The following is a 15,622-nucleotide window of genomic DNA, read 5'->3' as shown; positions in this document are numbered from 1 at the left end:
TTTTAATTATCATATCGAAAATTTTATTATAAACTTGTATTGTATAATTTTTATTTTGACATGGAAAAATATATTAGGTAAAATAAATGCAAATAAATATAATTAGTTTAATTATTTTAATATAATGCTAAACACATTTCAAACTTATTTTATGAAATATTTTTAATACTTTCTATTATCTTGTAAATTCTTAATAATTATTTTCGTATTTCATGAAATTTATAAACTTTTAATATAAATGTACATTGAAATATATTTACGTAACATTAATATAATTTTTAAATTTTATTTTAAAATGGTTCAAAATAATAAATGTTTCTTTTTTCGCATCATTAATCATATTATATAATATTTAGGGAATTTAAAAAATTTATATATTAAAAAGTTTATATATTATATATAATATATAAATATATACATGATATATAAATATGAATATTATTTTTAACATTATTTATTAAGATATTAATATAAAATAAAAATTCTTTTATATTTTGAAAATACAGGAAACTATTATAAACATTATATTATAACAATAATTATAAAATATAAGTTAAACATTAATAGAATACAAATTAACTACATAAATTACAGAATTTATCTTATCTTTGATGCAATAAAAATATTTATGAAAACATGAGTTCGTAGTTAAAGTTAAATATATATCTTTTGTAATGAAAATGATTACCAGTTTTTTTTAATTTGTCATATCTATTTACATGTATTAAATCATCTCATTTGTTGTTCTTGTTGAGATCCGTTATTTTCGAATACATCGCATAAACATTTATATTTACGGAAGAAATAAAGTGATCAAAATTAGATTAAAACTTAATTTTTATTTTTTATTTGTTATTATTTTTAATTCAACGATATTAAAGAATATAAAAATTCATCCAAAAATCAATTACGTCAGTTAAAATTGTTGGAAGTCAACACCGTGCTCTGTATGCACTAAGATGGCAGGCTTACTTCTACGTAAAACACGCTTATTATTTTTACTAATCATTAATCCAATTCTTGTATTTTGTGATTCTGTCAACAAGCCAGTACAAAATATTCCGGAGCCTTTAATTCAACGTGCCTTGAATTCTTTGAATCAAGATTCTCCGACGCATCATACATATAGGGGCGGTAACCTGATTAGCGCGCAAAAATTGGTATATTATGTATCAGTTTTTTAAAATCTAAATTTTTATTATTGATTAGAATAAAATGTATATTTGTATTAATTTAATTATAAAGAGATTGTTTAATTAACTTTCAGGAAGAATCTCCATATGTAATATATAGGCTTACATTTGATCTAATTCCTATTTGTAAAGAAACATTAGAACCTTGTCCTCGAGAAGCATGTACTATTGAAATAAAACAACATGAACTTGGAGATATAAATGTTTTAAAAGAATCAATACAATGTATGTATTTGTATCCTCAATCTGGACAAGATGACCAGTTACAAGTACAAGAAAATAATCAAAATCAGGATCACATTATTGAAAATTTAGACAAACAAGTTATTAGTAATCAAAGCATTGAACTAGATCATGAAATTCAGAAAAATGGAGATCATAATGATAGACCATTTATAGCAATGAGAGCTTCCAGTCCTAATTATTGTCCAGGATGTCCATATGAGCTAAATCCAAATTTACCTGGATTTATTTCTTTTGGAGAACAAGTAGCAAAATCAATGGATGAATTAATACAGAATGACTTTAAACACAAAGTAATTGATATTGTTAAAGTAACTCGTGCTATTCCACCTTCATCTAATATTATACAATACCAAATCTTATTACATATAGGAGAATCTGATTGTTTAAAAAATGCAGTAGAACAATCAGAATGCTCTGTCCAATTAAATTCTTCTTTTAAGATATGCTTGGTAACATTTGAAGAAAAACCATGGCAACAATCTAGCCGTAAAATAGTAAAAAACAATTGTACTTTGAATAATGATGCAGAAATTAAGAAAAATATTATTAATTCCCATTCAACAATAAATAGTGAAGCATTTGTAACATCAATACCTAATAAAAAAGAAAAATTGGAAGCTTTAGAAAATTTAAAAGATATTCTTGATAATTATACTTATGTCACAACTAAGAAATCAGAACAATCAGAACAATCGGAAGTGACAGAACATTCTATTTTAAAAATTTCTGTTAACGGAAGTGATGATAATGCTAAAATTCAAAGATTTGAAGATAAAGTAAAAGAATTTGATGAATTTCTGAAAGATTTTGATTTACCTACAACAGAAACTCAATCAAATCTGGATATAAAAAAACATGAAGTTCAAGAAGAAATTATTTATCCAACAAAAAGAGATTCTATAATTAATAAATCACAAATCTTGTATAGAAACAAAAGGTCAGGATTAGTTGGTGCACCCAGTTATATAGATATTAATGATCCTACAGTACAAGAATTTGCAAACAAAGGTTTAAAAAAATTTTCAGAAAATTCTGAAGGTTCAAATGAACCTATGATAGTAGAAATTGTTGATGCTTCACGGCAAGTAGTATCTGGATCTTTATATAAAATAAGAGTTAAATTAGGTACAAGTAATTGTCCAAAAGGCACAAAAGATAAATGTCAATTGAAAGAGGGAACTGAAATTAAAGAATGTTTGTTCAGCATATGGTCTCAGCCATGGCTAGATAAAGGATCTCCAAAAATTACCATTAATTGTGATTTAAACAATCGTCGAAAACGATCTTTACGAGGTAGTAATTATAATCAAAAAATGTTAAAATTAGCTCAAGACATAAAATATGAAACGTTATTTGAAGATTTTATTATAAAATTTAACAAAACATTTAGTTCAACCAATGAAAAACAAAATCGTTTTCAAATCTTTAAGCAGAATCTAAAAATTATTAAAGAATTACAAACATTTGAGCAAGGAACAGCTGAATACGGTGTTACGATGTTTGCAGATCTTACGCCTAAAGAATTTAAAACTCGATATTTAGGATTTCGCCCTGAATTAAAACAAGAAAATGAAATACCTCTTGCTAAAATTGAAGTATCAGATATTTTTTTACCACCTAAATTCGATTGGCGTGATTATAATGCAGTTACGCCTGTGAAAGATCAAGGTCTATGTGGATCATGTTGGGCATTTTCTGTAACTGGAAATGTAGAAGGTCAATACGCGATTAAATATAAAAAATTATTATCTTTATCGGAACAAGAATTATTAGATTGTGATACTTTAGATGAAGGATGTAATGGAGGATATATGGAAAATGCTTATAAAGCTATAGAAAAATTAGGTGGTCTCGAATTAGAATCAGACTATCCTTATGATGGTAGAAATGAAAAATGCCACTTCTTTAAAAAAAATGCTAAGGTACAAGTTGTTGGTGCTGTAAATATTACTTCAAATGAAACAAAAATGGCACAATGGCTTATTAAAAATGGTCCAATTTCCATTGGAATTAATGCCAATGCCATGCAGTTTTATATTGGAGGAGTCTCACATCCATTTCATTTTTTATGTAATCCTAAAGATTTAGATCATGGAGTTTTAATTGTGGGATATGGCATTAGTAGTATGTATATTGATATACTTTTTAAATACAGTAATTTTTATCCTTTTACATGGCATATTTTTTTCTAGAATATCCTCTCTTTCATAAAGAATTACCATATTGGATAATAAAGAATAGTTGGGGCTCACGATGGGGCGAGAATGGTTATTACAGAGTTTATAGAGGAGATGGTACCTGTGGAGTTAACGCAATGGCTTCAAGTGCGATAGTTGCATAACAAATACATTTAAGAAATTAATGCCTTTAATAATATTTAACTTCTTCGAAATAAAATTATATTTTTTTTTTTTACTGTAATAGAAATAAAATTATATTAATGTAATATGAATGAAATTAGTCGCTTGCACTCTAAAAATTTAACATAACATCTTTTAATGATAAAACATCATAAACGTTATGTTTCATAATTAAAATTGCAAATTCGTAATAAATACTAATATTAATAATGATATGAAATTTTTACAATTATACAATTATAAAGAATCATAATGATGTTTTTATAATAAAAAAGCATGTTTGTTACAAATATTTATGTTTTGTTATTGTTCTCTTCAATTTAGCGACTTTCGAATATCGAAAATTTAACAAAATGAAGACATTAATTTTTTGAAGACATATTAATAAATAAATTGAAACATCAATATATTCAGAATGTAATTAAAAATTATATTTTTTCTTATTTCGACAGTCATAAATATATTTCTTTGAAATTCTAAATTAACACAAGCAATGCATTGTTGTGTATTATTAGAAATATTTATATGAGTTTTAAATTTCATTTATTGTAAATTATAAAAATTCACATACAGAGAAAATTTCTTGAATGTATGTGATTTCTATGTCGATTGCGACAAAATTCAGATTATAATTACAAATGCGAAATTACAACATACAAAATAATATGCATTTGTAACTTAAAAATATAATTCCAACGATAATTTTTATAACTGAACATGTTATAAAAATGTAGTTCTCTTCTTTTACTTATTGTTTATCAAAAATGTACTGACAAATATTAACAATGCTTATTCCGTGAATACGTCATAAAGTGCGCTTACCTAGTATCTCTAGGATATTCAAATATCTATTTTTCCATTTACATATATTTTTAATTTTTTTTAAGCGATACGTTTAATGCATATCAGCAAAAAAAAAATTATAATATTATAAACTAAGTACACGGAAAAAATACTTATACAAGTTGTAGGTAACATTTATGAACTGCTACTCTCCTGTTAAAGAAATAACACGTCACGGAATAAAATTAGACGTAGAATATTGCATTATACAAACTTAATGCAAATAGTATAATTGGAGAATATTTCACATAATGTACTTTCTTTCGTACCATATGGCATTCTTTATCAACTACCTGTATCATGTATGTCTTTAATAATATATTCAACATCAGTCGGGAAATTCTTTAATATTTCCTACGCTTTTGTATTATTTAAAATATATTAAGAAAGAATTTCATGCAAACATTATTTATGTATTGAAAAAAAAAACATCAGTACGACAAGTATTATTATTATTATTATTATTCGTGTCAGGTCACTGATGTGTCATTGGAACTTGAAAGAATTTTGCTTCTTTTGTTGTCTGTCATTCTTAGATGAAAAAATAAAGATTTTAAAATGTACAGTAGATACAGCAACGCAATGAAAGCTGGTACAAGAGAAATTTTGTATTATTTTCTAATAGTAATTATAAGATCCCCATTGATTGTACGGTCCATATGCTTGAGGTCCTCCTTGTCCATATTGCCAATTTTGGTAATTGGCGTAATTAGGATCGGAAGGAGGTGGATACTGTTGATAACCTTGTTGATATCCACCTTGACCACCATATTGACCACTTTGAAATTGTTGTTGTGATTGATAAGGTCCACTTGGGCCACTGCTATACTGATATGATGACTGTGAACTTACAGAAGGTGGAGGTGGTACATTAGTCTGATCTCCAGTTTTAACTTTCTTTGGAGGAGAAGTATCTCTATAGAACATTAAATTTGCGCATTTAATAAATTTTATTGATGACAGCTTAAATATTTTTTTATAAAAATAATACTTACGTTTTGGTATCATCATTTTTCGTCTTTTTTCGTTCCTTTGCTTGTTTAATGCATTTTTGAAATTGTTCATGTGCTTTTAATATTTGTCGAATATCTGGACTAAAATCTTCGAGAAATTCTACTTTACGTTGTGCAAAAAGTACTCTTTGTTCTAAATCAGCATGCTCTCGTTCTATAAACATATCCATGTATCCAACAATTTCTTGAGTATCAACAGGAGTTCTTTGCATTCCCAAATCAATCAATTGCAAATAAAGTCTTGGATTATCTTTATCTTTTTCTGTTGCCTAAAAAATATGTAATATATAAAATTATTTAAAAATTAAATTAAATTATATAAAAGTATATAATCAGATAAGAAATTTATAAAACGTATTGTAAAGATCAATATGATCATACCTTCAATAATACTTTAATTGCTTTATCCACATCATTTTTTACTTTACACAAAAATCTTGCATACTTTACTACAATATTATTTGCGATAGTTCTATTCTTACTATTGCTAATATAATTTTCATACAATGTACAAGCTTTATCTAAATCTCCTCTTCTACGTTCTAAATTTATTCTTCGATATGCCACTTGTAACATGTTTGGTATTACATTATCAATATTTTCCAAAATGTTTGCTGCTTTTTCAAAATTACCCTGACCTTCTTCAAATGTAGCCCACTGCAAATGTAAATTTGGTTTCTTTGGATGATGCACTGTACAAGCTCTAGTATATACATCTCTTATTTTTTCCACATTATCGCCTTTCAAGGACTCCAAATAACGAACAAACTATAAAATAATTAAAAAATATTTAAATATTAAATATAGAAATATTTTTGAATAAAAAAAAAAAATAAGAAAAATCTTACTCTCATCCAAAATTCATCATATAAAGCGCATGCTATTAAACATCTTTCAAACAAGATGATTATTCGATTTTGATCTTTTTGTTCAATTTCAAAATCTAAATATTCTTTCCAATTTTTCAACTGACATCGTTCTAAAGGTTTGACATGGAAATATGGTCTTTTAATCTGTAAGTAAAGATTAAATATTAAATAATAAATATCTCATTAAATATATGATGTACTTACACCTTCTTCATATGACCATCTTGCAGCAACTGCATTAATATTAGCTTTATGCATTTTACGTCTACTACTAATAATTTTTTCTCTAATAGCACGGGTTTCTTCATCAGTTGGGGGAAGTTCATGTGGTGGTGGTTCTTCACCAGGTGGCGCATCATCAGCTGCTGAAGTAGAAGTAGTGTCATCCGATTTCAAAAGTGCTTTTACTTCAGCACGTAATGCAAGAAAATCGTCAACATTTAAAATACGATTTGGTAAATTTGAAGAAACAAATTCTTGAAATGCATCAAAATGAGAAATATAACCAAGTGTTGGAGTACATAATAAACGATCATATAATGCTGTTACTCTGCTTAGACGTTTGCCTTCTAATTCCCATTTTATATAACTTTCCCAAAGACGATCAGATCTAAATGAAAAAATACATATCTGTTATAAATATTACATAAATATGTGCATAAAAAATCAAAGATATTTCGCACCTGAATTCAAGACCACATGCCTGAATAGCTTTTTCATATTGTTCTCGAAGTTTTTCTTCATCTTTTTCATAGACAGTTTTGCAGTGGTTGATGTAATGAAGCCAAAGGTCGACACTGAGCGAAATAGCTTTCAAACCTTGGTCGAATACCTGTAGTAATGGTTTGCAATCACATTTAGAATAGTTTACAAGTGATTGGGCTGGTGGCGGGTAGACTTATACCTATTTTTTTGTTTTTTTTTTATTTTTTTTTTAAGCTTTCGATAAGCATTACGGTTTTTTAGCAACGTATACTCACATATCATACGCGTACTGTAAATAAAGAGATTTAATTAACACAGAGATTGCAGAGCATTGTGCATTCACCTTAAAGTCAAGGAGTGTTCCGATCTGGGTGCCTCTGTGTCTTCCGCCACATTTTCTTGCTCCCTCTCTGGCATGTTCACGTCCTAAGTCTTTGTTTCTGACTTTGATTTAACACCCAACCCAATCTTACTTACATTAAGTAAGGTACCGCATCTTATGCTTAAGTTACAATACTTTCTGTAGTAAGCTATGTGTACAAATGCTTACAGTAAATATTATACACAATTTCTTGCACGGTAATATCGCAAATTGAAACAACTAGCCTTCGCTTGACTTACGTATCGTATGTAGAATATCGATATAACGGTATAAGTAAAACAGTAATATACGCAATAATATTGTAGATATCGCAGAATAATTAAGTAACTAGCTATTTGGTAAACGGAGAGAGTCGTATAGGTGCCGCAAGACGTGCTAGGCTGTTGGAAGGGAAAACCATATTTACGTGCGTGCACACTGCCCACGCGTCTTCCTAACTCGAGCTATTTTCATTAGATTGCGTTAATTAAATGATATCATAATAAGAAATAGATCTAATAAATATGGTAAACGAATTGACTCACCCTTTGGACATTATCGGGGTTGCCCTTCTTCTTCTCGTAATCAGCAAATTTTCTCCAGTAACCATAGCAATATGGATAACGATCCAAAAATTTGGTATAAGCCTCACGTGCAGCCTCTGCATCATTCTACATGACAAATAAATCATATATTAAGTATAATTTTTATAGTATTGTTGCTTTTCAACTTACTTCTTGATCAACATATTGAAGAAGATAAGTCCATCCTGTGAAATCTGATGGATCTTCATTAACAGCTTTCCAATATTTTTCTAATTCTGGTAACGTTTTTTTCTTTGGCGATGCTGGTTTAGTTTCCTGCTTATTATCCCCTGGATCTGTTTCTGTTGAAAGTGCTACCTTTTTTGCTGGTGTTTCATCATTATTTTCAGATGTTGGTGAACTAGGATCATACTCTCCTTCTGCATTTAATTTACGTTTATCTGAAAACAAATATAATAGAAAATAAAAAGACCGAAATATAACAATTTTAAAAATTTAAATAAATTTTTTTTTCTTACTTGTGCCTTCCGTTTTATTCTTCTTTTCTGTGATTTTATTCATTAGCTTTGTTCCACCTTTCTTCTTTTTTTCACTATCTAATGGTAATTCATCTTCAGAAACTGATTCAGTTTCTCCTAAATCTGCTGGGGCTGCTACTGGTAATTCTTCATCAGATACAGCTTCTGTTTCAGGTTCCTAAATATTAAAAATAAAATATTATATAAATTATAAATACATGTGCAAGCACACACTCACATACAAAATATTATAAGTTTTTAATCTTACTTCTTTAATAATAAAATACCTTTGTGGCAGCTTCAGTAGGCAGTTCATCTTCAGATACAGCTTCTGTATCAGGTTCTGTTTTTTTTATAACATTCTCAGACAAACATTCCATGTCAGTTTCTGTTGTTTCTGATATTTCCATCATTTCTGTCATATCATAATCAGGCACAGTTTTTTCTATAACATTTTCTATACTTTCCGATGTTTCTTGATGACAATCTACTTCTACAACTTCAATTCCAGTACTTTCATTTATAACAGTTTCAGATTCAATTTCTTCTGTTTCTAGGATTTCTGTCACTTGTGTTATTGTTTCTCCATCATCATTCATAACTTCTTGAAAATCTATTAATACACGTTGATTTGTTTCATCATTACTAATATCTTGTCCTTCCATATCCATTTGTTCACGTTCATTTAACATATCAACTTTATCCATACTACTTTCTTCTATAATCATAGGATCTGATACTGTAGTAGAATGATCCTAAAATAAAAATATTTTAAAATATAATTCAAACATATTAAATTTAAAAGAAAGAAATATATTTTATTTACAATTTGAGAAGCAGATGTTTCTAAATCAGGTACAGTTTCTTGGATTCCTATTTGTACACTTTGATTCATATTGATTTCATGAATAGTGGTATCACCAGAATCTTCTAATTCTAAATGTAACATAGAGGAATCATCTTCATTATGCTGTTCAATTATAATATCACCAAATCTTTGCACTCCATTCTCAGGAATGCTTTCCATTACCACTTCTTCTTGTAATATAGGTTCCTCTTCCTGAAAAATTATAACAAATTATTTCTTATTAAATAAAATATTGAATACGAATCTTAATGATTACGAGAACAACTTATAGTACTATAGAATTTACGCACCTCGACCTCTTCGATTTCTTGCACTTTTTTCGGAGAACGTGTTGCCCTCGCTAGAAGTTTTTTTACAGGAGATTTCTTTGCTACCACGGTAGTCTTTCGTGTACGACTAGATCTCGTACGTCGTACTGAAAAGAATCAAAATATAAAAAAAAAATGCAAAATTTGAATAAGATATTTACGTTACATGCGTATGTGAGACGCCATTCGTTTAATGGCGGTTTGCAGGTCTTTACTACCGGGTTTATTAATATTTTATTTCATTTTATACAACTGTATATAAATATAAATGAAAATCAATATTATGTCATGTTAAATACAGTTTCTTTCATAAATATCATCTTCTTACCGGGTTCATTTAAAGCGATCTCACTTTCATCACCACTTGCGGACGACATCTTGCCTCGATGCAATCTCTGGAATGTAAAACGCAGAACTGATGAAGAAAATGGCGGCAGAATGCTAGGAGAGACTCTCTGTAGTATATTTATGAACTAATATGATATAGGTGATAAAGTAATAAACTAATTTAACATTCATCGGTAATAACTGTGCCGGGAAATATAATAAATATATAAATGTTGTTTTTTATAATTTTATATTTTTAAATATTGACAGAAAATCTTTTTAAAATTATCAATTTGTAATGCTATATCTACTTTTATTATATTATAAGTCATATAATTTATATTTAATGAATGATATTCTTAAATAAATTGTATTATTAAATATAAAAATCTTTATTACTTACTTATTGAATACATTTTAATTCTTAACAAATAAAATAATTAATGAAGAAAAAAATGAAATATAAAATTTAAAATTGTGAAGAAAACAGTAAAGATATCTTAAATATATATACGCATGTGCAAGGGAATATAATAAAGGGCGCAAGTGCATAAAGTAATCTATCTCGTGTACTTAGAATATATACTAAATGAAGTAAATAGTAAAGTGCACATAATATAAGTTTTTCTATGTATATATTTTTGTATACGCGATTTTGTAAAACAATGTTTGTTGATGTTTGTAAATCCATGTTATATATTCATGTTTCAAGTTAAATGTGAATCAAAACAAGCGATGCTGAAGAAAATTACAAATCATTGTATTTTATTTATGATTTATCAATTGCAAACATTTCAAAATTCTGAATCTTATCGTTTTTTTCTTTCATCTTCTTTGTCAGTAAAAACAATTGTTTTTGTGCAATTATTTTTAAAAAAACTTAATTGTTGAATTTCGAAAATATTTTTTAAAAAGATGAACTAAAACAAGTTTTCATTTTCAACATTTACACAACGTTGGGAATGTCAGAATGTTTAGTTCAATTTGTATTTGGCGATAATAAGTGTACTTGGTACTATAGGAATTCAAAAATTTGCGATAGGAAATGTCTTACAGTGATGGCGGGCGTCCAATACGAAAGTACGGCACTAAGTCGCCGAAAAAACTTTGCGTGACCAAGAATGAAAATAGTGATAAAACAACAACTACCATTAACTGCAATAATCATCACCACAATCATTACCATCATAATCATCGCTTTCTCGACGCCCCTCAGCCATCAGTACACAAACGTAATCTCTATATTGTTTCTTTTCCTTTGATATTGCTTTTTAATGTTCTGAGGACACTTCTTTATCAATTATTTGTGGTATTCAAATATTTATATACATCTACATCTCAGCTGATTCAACGAAGACAAGCTTGCAAGCAAACTTGTCAGCTAGAAATTGTAGTTGGTCAGAAATCTAGTGAAAATTTAAATAATAATTTAAATAATACTGAACAAATTGAAAACGAGGGAATGTCGCAAGTGCCTAGAAGGCCAATTGGTCCTGGTCCAGGAGATCCATTACTTGCAAAACAAAAACATCATCATCGTAGAGCTTTTGAGTTTATCAGCAAAGCTCTTAAAATTGATGAAGATAATGAAGGTATGATATTATAAAATTATGTAATATAAAAAATTATATTTGAACTATATTGTATAATTTTTTATTCTTTTAATATATCATTTTTATAATTATAATTAATCAATAGGTCAGAAAGAAATGGCAATTGAACTTTACAAGAAAGGAATTGGAGAATTAGAAAAAGGAATAGCTATAGAATGCACTGGTGGTCGAGGAGAAGTATGGGAACATGCACAAAGACTTCATGATAAAATGCGCACTAATTTAGCAATGGCAAAGGACAGACTTGATTTTCTTGGTTTGTAAACATATATTTTAAGTATATAACATTTCTTAAGCTGTTATCTAAACTTTACTTATAATTATAAATTATTAAATTAAATTATAATACAGCTTAAGGAGTAACACTATTAATGTTTAGCATGCTCATGTGTTAATTGTTCTATAATGTTCACGCGTATGTATGTATCTGGGTGTGTGTTTGATGAAAGTATTAATGTGTGAATGTACCTGTACATGTATGCATGCGCGCGTTTTTCCTTTCTTTAATGGTTTTATTTTTTGGCACAATATTTTTTTTTTCATAAGCGATGCAAATTTTTATGTATTAACTAGTAGCCAAACTTCATATAGTAGCATTTCTAATGGCCATTCAAGCATTCATCTCAAATTTAAAGACTAGTTTTATATATATATAATTTACAATTTGGATAAAAATTATCAAAATTATGGGTTCAAACTGTATTTAGCTATTTAGCCTACTGCAGCATGGCAGAGAATGTTTTTCCTTTTTGTAGTGAGTGTGTGTGAGCTGAAAAAACTGGATATCTGCAATGAATATCGTGCTCCTGGAAATAAAGTGGACAGCGAACATCCAGGAAAGAATCTGAGGATCCGACGCAATATACACACATTACAAACAACTCGATCTTCTTTAAATACAAATCATACTAAAAACACAAACAGTACACAAACAGTGAACATAGGGCAGAATACATGTACTCAAATTCCCAAGTTAAGGCCACGTTCACCAAAAAATTATTCTGCCCATTCTGAAGGTACTGTTTGTCTGAAGTTTTGGGCTTACAATGCAGATTTTGAGTGTAAATTTGTTAATTGCTTTTTTAAACAGTTATTTCTATTTCATTATTAACACATGCATTTATATTAGTTTTTGATGTAATGCAAAGTAGTAAATGCATGCATGTTAATATGTATATTTTTTTTATCATTGATGTAGTTGTTCTTAGCAGTATGATATATTTATTTAAGTAAGTAATTTAAAAATATAGAATTATTTATATATAAGTATAAATAAAAGAATATTCATATACACATATGATACTGTGTGCATGTGTGTATATATATACATATATATATATATATGAAGCAATGAATGAATAAAGAAAAAAAAGATTAGTTTGTATGCATGAATGTGTGCTTTATATAAAAAATTAAAGTTTTGTTAAAAAATTAGTATAGTTTCAAAAATTATTTCTTATATTTTTATTCTAGAAAAATATATTCATATTTGTTTTATTATTTTTATATAGTATTTTATATAGTATTTAAATATCATTAGTTTAATAGTATATATAATTTTTTAACAAATGAAATGTTTTATACATATGAAATATTAAGTATGCTTTTAACATTTTAGACATACAAATACATATCACATGCATACTGTCTTAATAAATATATTTCATTCTTTTTATATTAACTTGAATTATGTTAACAATTATATCTTTTATTGCAAAACATTTGTCTTGTATTGTTATTTTTTCTAATAGTTCTACGTAATAGATATGATAAGAATTTGTATTCAAAAGTATTATAATAGCTTCATTTTTAAATTATTCTAAAATTTATTTTTTTGTGTCTTATTTATTTTATGTTTTTATAGCATCTGGAAGAAAATTATCTGTTCCTGGAAAAAGAGTGGGCACAGTTATAAGTAAAAGTCAAACATTGCCGCGCAGCATGGGACGTTCAACAGCAATACAATCATGTCATAGAGTTGCACCTATTAAACCATCATCTACACCACCTTCAGTAAAAAGACAATTATCAGTACCTGGAAATGGTTCACCTATTAGGAGACCAGGAACACCTACCACATCAAACAGCAATAGAGGAACACCTACAAGAAAAGTACCCATTTTAAAAGGTGTAGATCCAAAACTGGCACAAGTTATTCTAGATGAAATTTTGGAAGGTGGAACAGCAGTTCACTGGGAAGACATTGCTGGTCAAGAAGTATGTAAATATTATACCTATATTATTAAATAAAAACAAGAATATATAATATGATATATATGATAATAAGCTTACATTTTCTTTTTTTTAATGAAATAGACTGCAAAACAAGCACTACAAGAAATGGTTATTTTACCTTCATTAAGACCAGAATTATTTACTGGTTTGCGAACACCAGCAAGAGGATTATTATTATTTGGTCCACCAGGAAATGGAAAGACATTACTTGCACGTGCTGTTGCTACACAATGCAATGCTACATTTTTTTCAATATCTGCTGCTAGTCTTACATCAAAATATGTCGGAGAAGGAGAAAAACTAGTACGAGCTCTTTTTTCTATTGCCCGAGAACTACAGCCATCTGTGATCTTTATTGACGAAGTGGATTCATTGTTAAGCGAACGTAGAGATAATGAACATGAAGCTTCTAGGTAGATTTTAATATAGCTTTTGATATTTATATAAATTGATAAATATTTGCAATTATTATTTATTTAATTGACAATTCTTATTTAGGCGATTGAAGACAGAATTTTTAGTTGAATTTGATGGGTTACCATGTAATCCAGAAGAAAGAGTATTGGTCATGGCAGCTACAAATAGACCTCAAGAATTGGATGAAGCTGCATTAAGAAGATTCACAAAACGAGTATACGTTACATTACCTGATTTACGAACAAGAATTATGTTACTAAAACGACTTTTAGCTAAACATAATGATCCGCTGACTTCAGAAGAGTTGAATGAAATGGCAGTTTTAACTGAAGGCTATTCTGGGAGTGATTTAACAGGTTTAGCAAAAGATGCAGCTCTTGGTCCTATTAGAGGTAAGATAAAATTTCATAAATTTTCTATACATATTTTCTTTTGTTTTTATTTAATATGACTGAATGGACATAAAGATTTTGACCAGACAGTCTAACAAATAAATAAATCATTATTAATTAAATAAAAAATGTTCTATTTTTAATGTTCATAAAAAATGTATTAAATCTTGTACAGAACTTAATCCAGATCAAGTAAAAGAATTGGATCTTAATTCTGTACGTAATATTACAATGCAAGATTTTCGTGATTCGCTTAAAAGAATTCGTAGATCAGTATCTCCTGCAAGTTTGGCTGCTTATGAAAAATGGAGTTTTGAATATGGTGACGTAAGTCTATGATTTTTAAGAATTAGTTGAACTTTATAAAACTTTAAAATAACTGAACACTATACTGAAATATATCAACATTTAAAAAGAAAAGAAGAAAAAACTTAACTTAAGAAAATGAAAAATATAACAAAAACGATATTCTGCGATATTAATTAAAATAATATTAATTATAATAGAATGTAAATATAGCAGCTTTTACATTTTCTAAGCTAATTTATAAAATAACATCTACATATGAAAAGAAAATGTAATAATATGCATAAGGCACTCTTGCTAAGTACTCTTTTTTAAATAGCTTTATATAATATATATATATTATATATATATTATATAACATATATTATATAATATTATATATTATATATATATATGCACACACACATATTATACATTTCATACTCCATCCAGTAATCAGGTATCATAGATTTAAGTTTCATTCTAAAAATGTTAATATTAGAATTTCAATGTTTGTAGTTATA

The 15,622-nt window shown here is 27.7% G+C and overlaps 3 protein-coding genes across 4 annotated transcripts; 2 read left to right on the top strand and 1 right to left on the bottom strand.

Moving 5' to 3' along the window:
* Positions 1-4: 4 nt before the first annotated feature.
* On the top strand, positions 5-4,091 carry LOC100865035 (cathepsin F). The gene is made up of 3 exons (XM_003696554.4): positions 5-1,160; positions 1,268-3,563; positions 3,632-4,091. The coding sequence occupies exons 1-3, from the start codon at positions 960-962 to the stop codon at positions 3,778-3,780; spliced, it is 2,646 nt and encodes an 881-aa protein (XP_003696602.2). The 5' UTR covers positions 5-959; the 3' UTR covers positions 3,781-4,091.
* A 117-nt stretch (positions 4,092-4,208) lies between these two features.
* Positions 4,209-10,247, bottom strand: Prp39 (pre-mRNA processing factor 39). Its single transcript, XM_012490113.3, has 13 exons — positions 10,158-10,247; positions 9,812-9,936; positions 9,480-9,713; positions 8,941-9,408; positions 8,654-8,831; positions 8,325-8,575; positions 8,136-8,261; positions 7,208-7,356; positions 6,729-7,134; positions 6,504-6,668; positions 6,037-6,423; positions 5,638-5,924; positions 4,209-5,558 (listed from the first exon to the last, which is right to left on the bottom strand). Exons 1-13 carry the CDS (start codon positions 10,204-10,206, stop codon positions 5,261-5,263), a joined length of 3,123 nt encoding a protein of 1,040 aa, XP_012345567.2. The 5' UTR covers positions 10,207-10,247; the 3' UTR covers positions 4,209-5,260.
* A 148-nt stretch (positions 10,248-10,395) lies between these two features.
* spas (spastin) lies at positions 10,396-15,409 on the top strand. 2 transcript variants are annotated; one of them, XM_003696553.4, is made up of 7 exons: positions 10,396-11,748; positions 11,855-12,025; positions 12,525-12,785; positions 13,634-13,986; positions 14,086-14,417; positions 14,503-14,813; positions 14,989-15,300. In XM_003696553.4, exons 1-7 carry the CDS (start codon positions 11,202-11,204, stop codon positions 15,150-15,152), a joined length of 2,139 nt encoding a protein of 712 aa, XP_003696601.1. In that variant the 5' UTR covers positions 10,396-11,201; the 3' UTR covers positions 15,153-15,300. The 2 variants fall into 2 exon arrangements, with proteins under 2 accessions (XP_003696601.1, XP_012345571.1); XM_012490117.3 differs by lacking the exon at positions 12,525-12,785 and having other exon boundaries at positions 14,989-15,409.
* Positions 15,410-15,622: the final 213 nt, after the last annotated feature.

Source organism: Apis florea, unplaced genomic scaffold, assembly GCF_048593485.1.
Source record: "Apis florea isolate Af1SG1 unplaced genomic scaffold, ASM4859348v1 contig_2350_pilon, whole genome shotgun sequence".
Lineage (NCBI taxonomy): Eukaryota > Metazoa > Arthropoda > Insecta > Hymenoptera > Apidae > Apis > Apis florea.
This window is presented reverse-complemented; position numbering and strand designations above follow the sequence as displayed.

What these genes read in the sequence shown, in the direction of transcription:
- spas (XM_003696553.4), top strand. Translation starts at nt 11,202, where the DNA reads ATGTCTTACAGTGATGGCGGGCGTCCAATACGAAAGTACGGCACTAAG. An exon ending in GGACAGACTTGATTTTCTTG is followed by an intron (nt 12,026 to 12,524) that starts GTTTGTAAACAT and finishes TCCTTTTTGTAG; the next exon opens with TGAGTGTGTGTGAGCTGAAA. An exon ending in AAGACATTGCTGGTCAAGAA is followed by an intron (nt 13,987 to 14,085) that starts GTATGTAAATAT and finishes TTAATGAAATAG; the next exon opens with ACTGCAAAACAAGCACTACA.
- LOC100865035 (XM_003696554.4), top strand. Translation starts at nt 960, where the DNA reads ATGGCAGGCTTACTTCTACGTAAAACACGCTTATTATTTTTACTAATC. An exon ending in TGATTAGCGCGCAAAAATTG is followed by an intron (nt 1,161 to 1,267) that starts GTATATTATGTA and finishes ATTAACTTTCAG; the next exon opens with GAAGAATCTCCATATGTAAT. An exon ending in TGTGGGATATGGCATTAGTA is followed by an intron (nt 3,564 to 3,631) that starts GTATGTATATTG and finishes ATTTTTTTCTAG; the next exon opens with AATATCCTCTCTTTCATAAA.
- Prp39 (XM_012490113.3), bottom strand. Translation starts at nt 10,206, where the DNA reads ATGTCGTCCGCAAGTGGTGATGAAAGTGAGATCGCTTTAAATGAACCC. An exon ending in TTCAATATGTTGATCAAGAA is followed by an intron (nt 8,262 to 8,324) that starts GTAAGTTGAAAA and finishes TTTGTCATGTAG; the next exon opens with AATGATGCAGAGGCTGCACG. An exon ending in ACCCCGATAATGTCCAAAGG is followed by an intron (nt 7,357 to 8,135) that starts GTGAGTCAATTC and finishes CCATTACTACAG; the next exon opens with GTATTCGACCAAGGTTTGAA.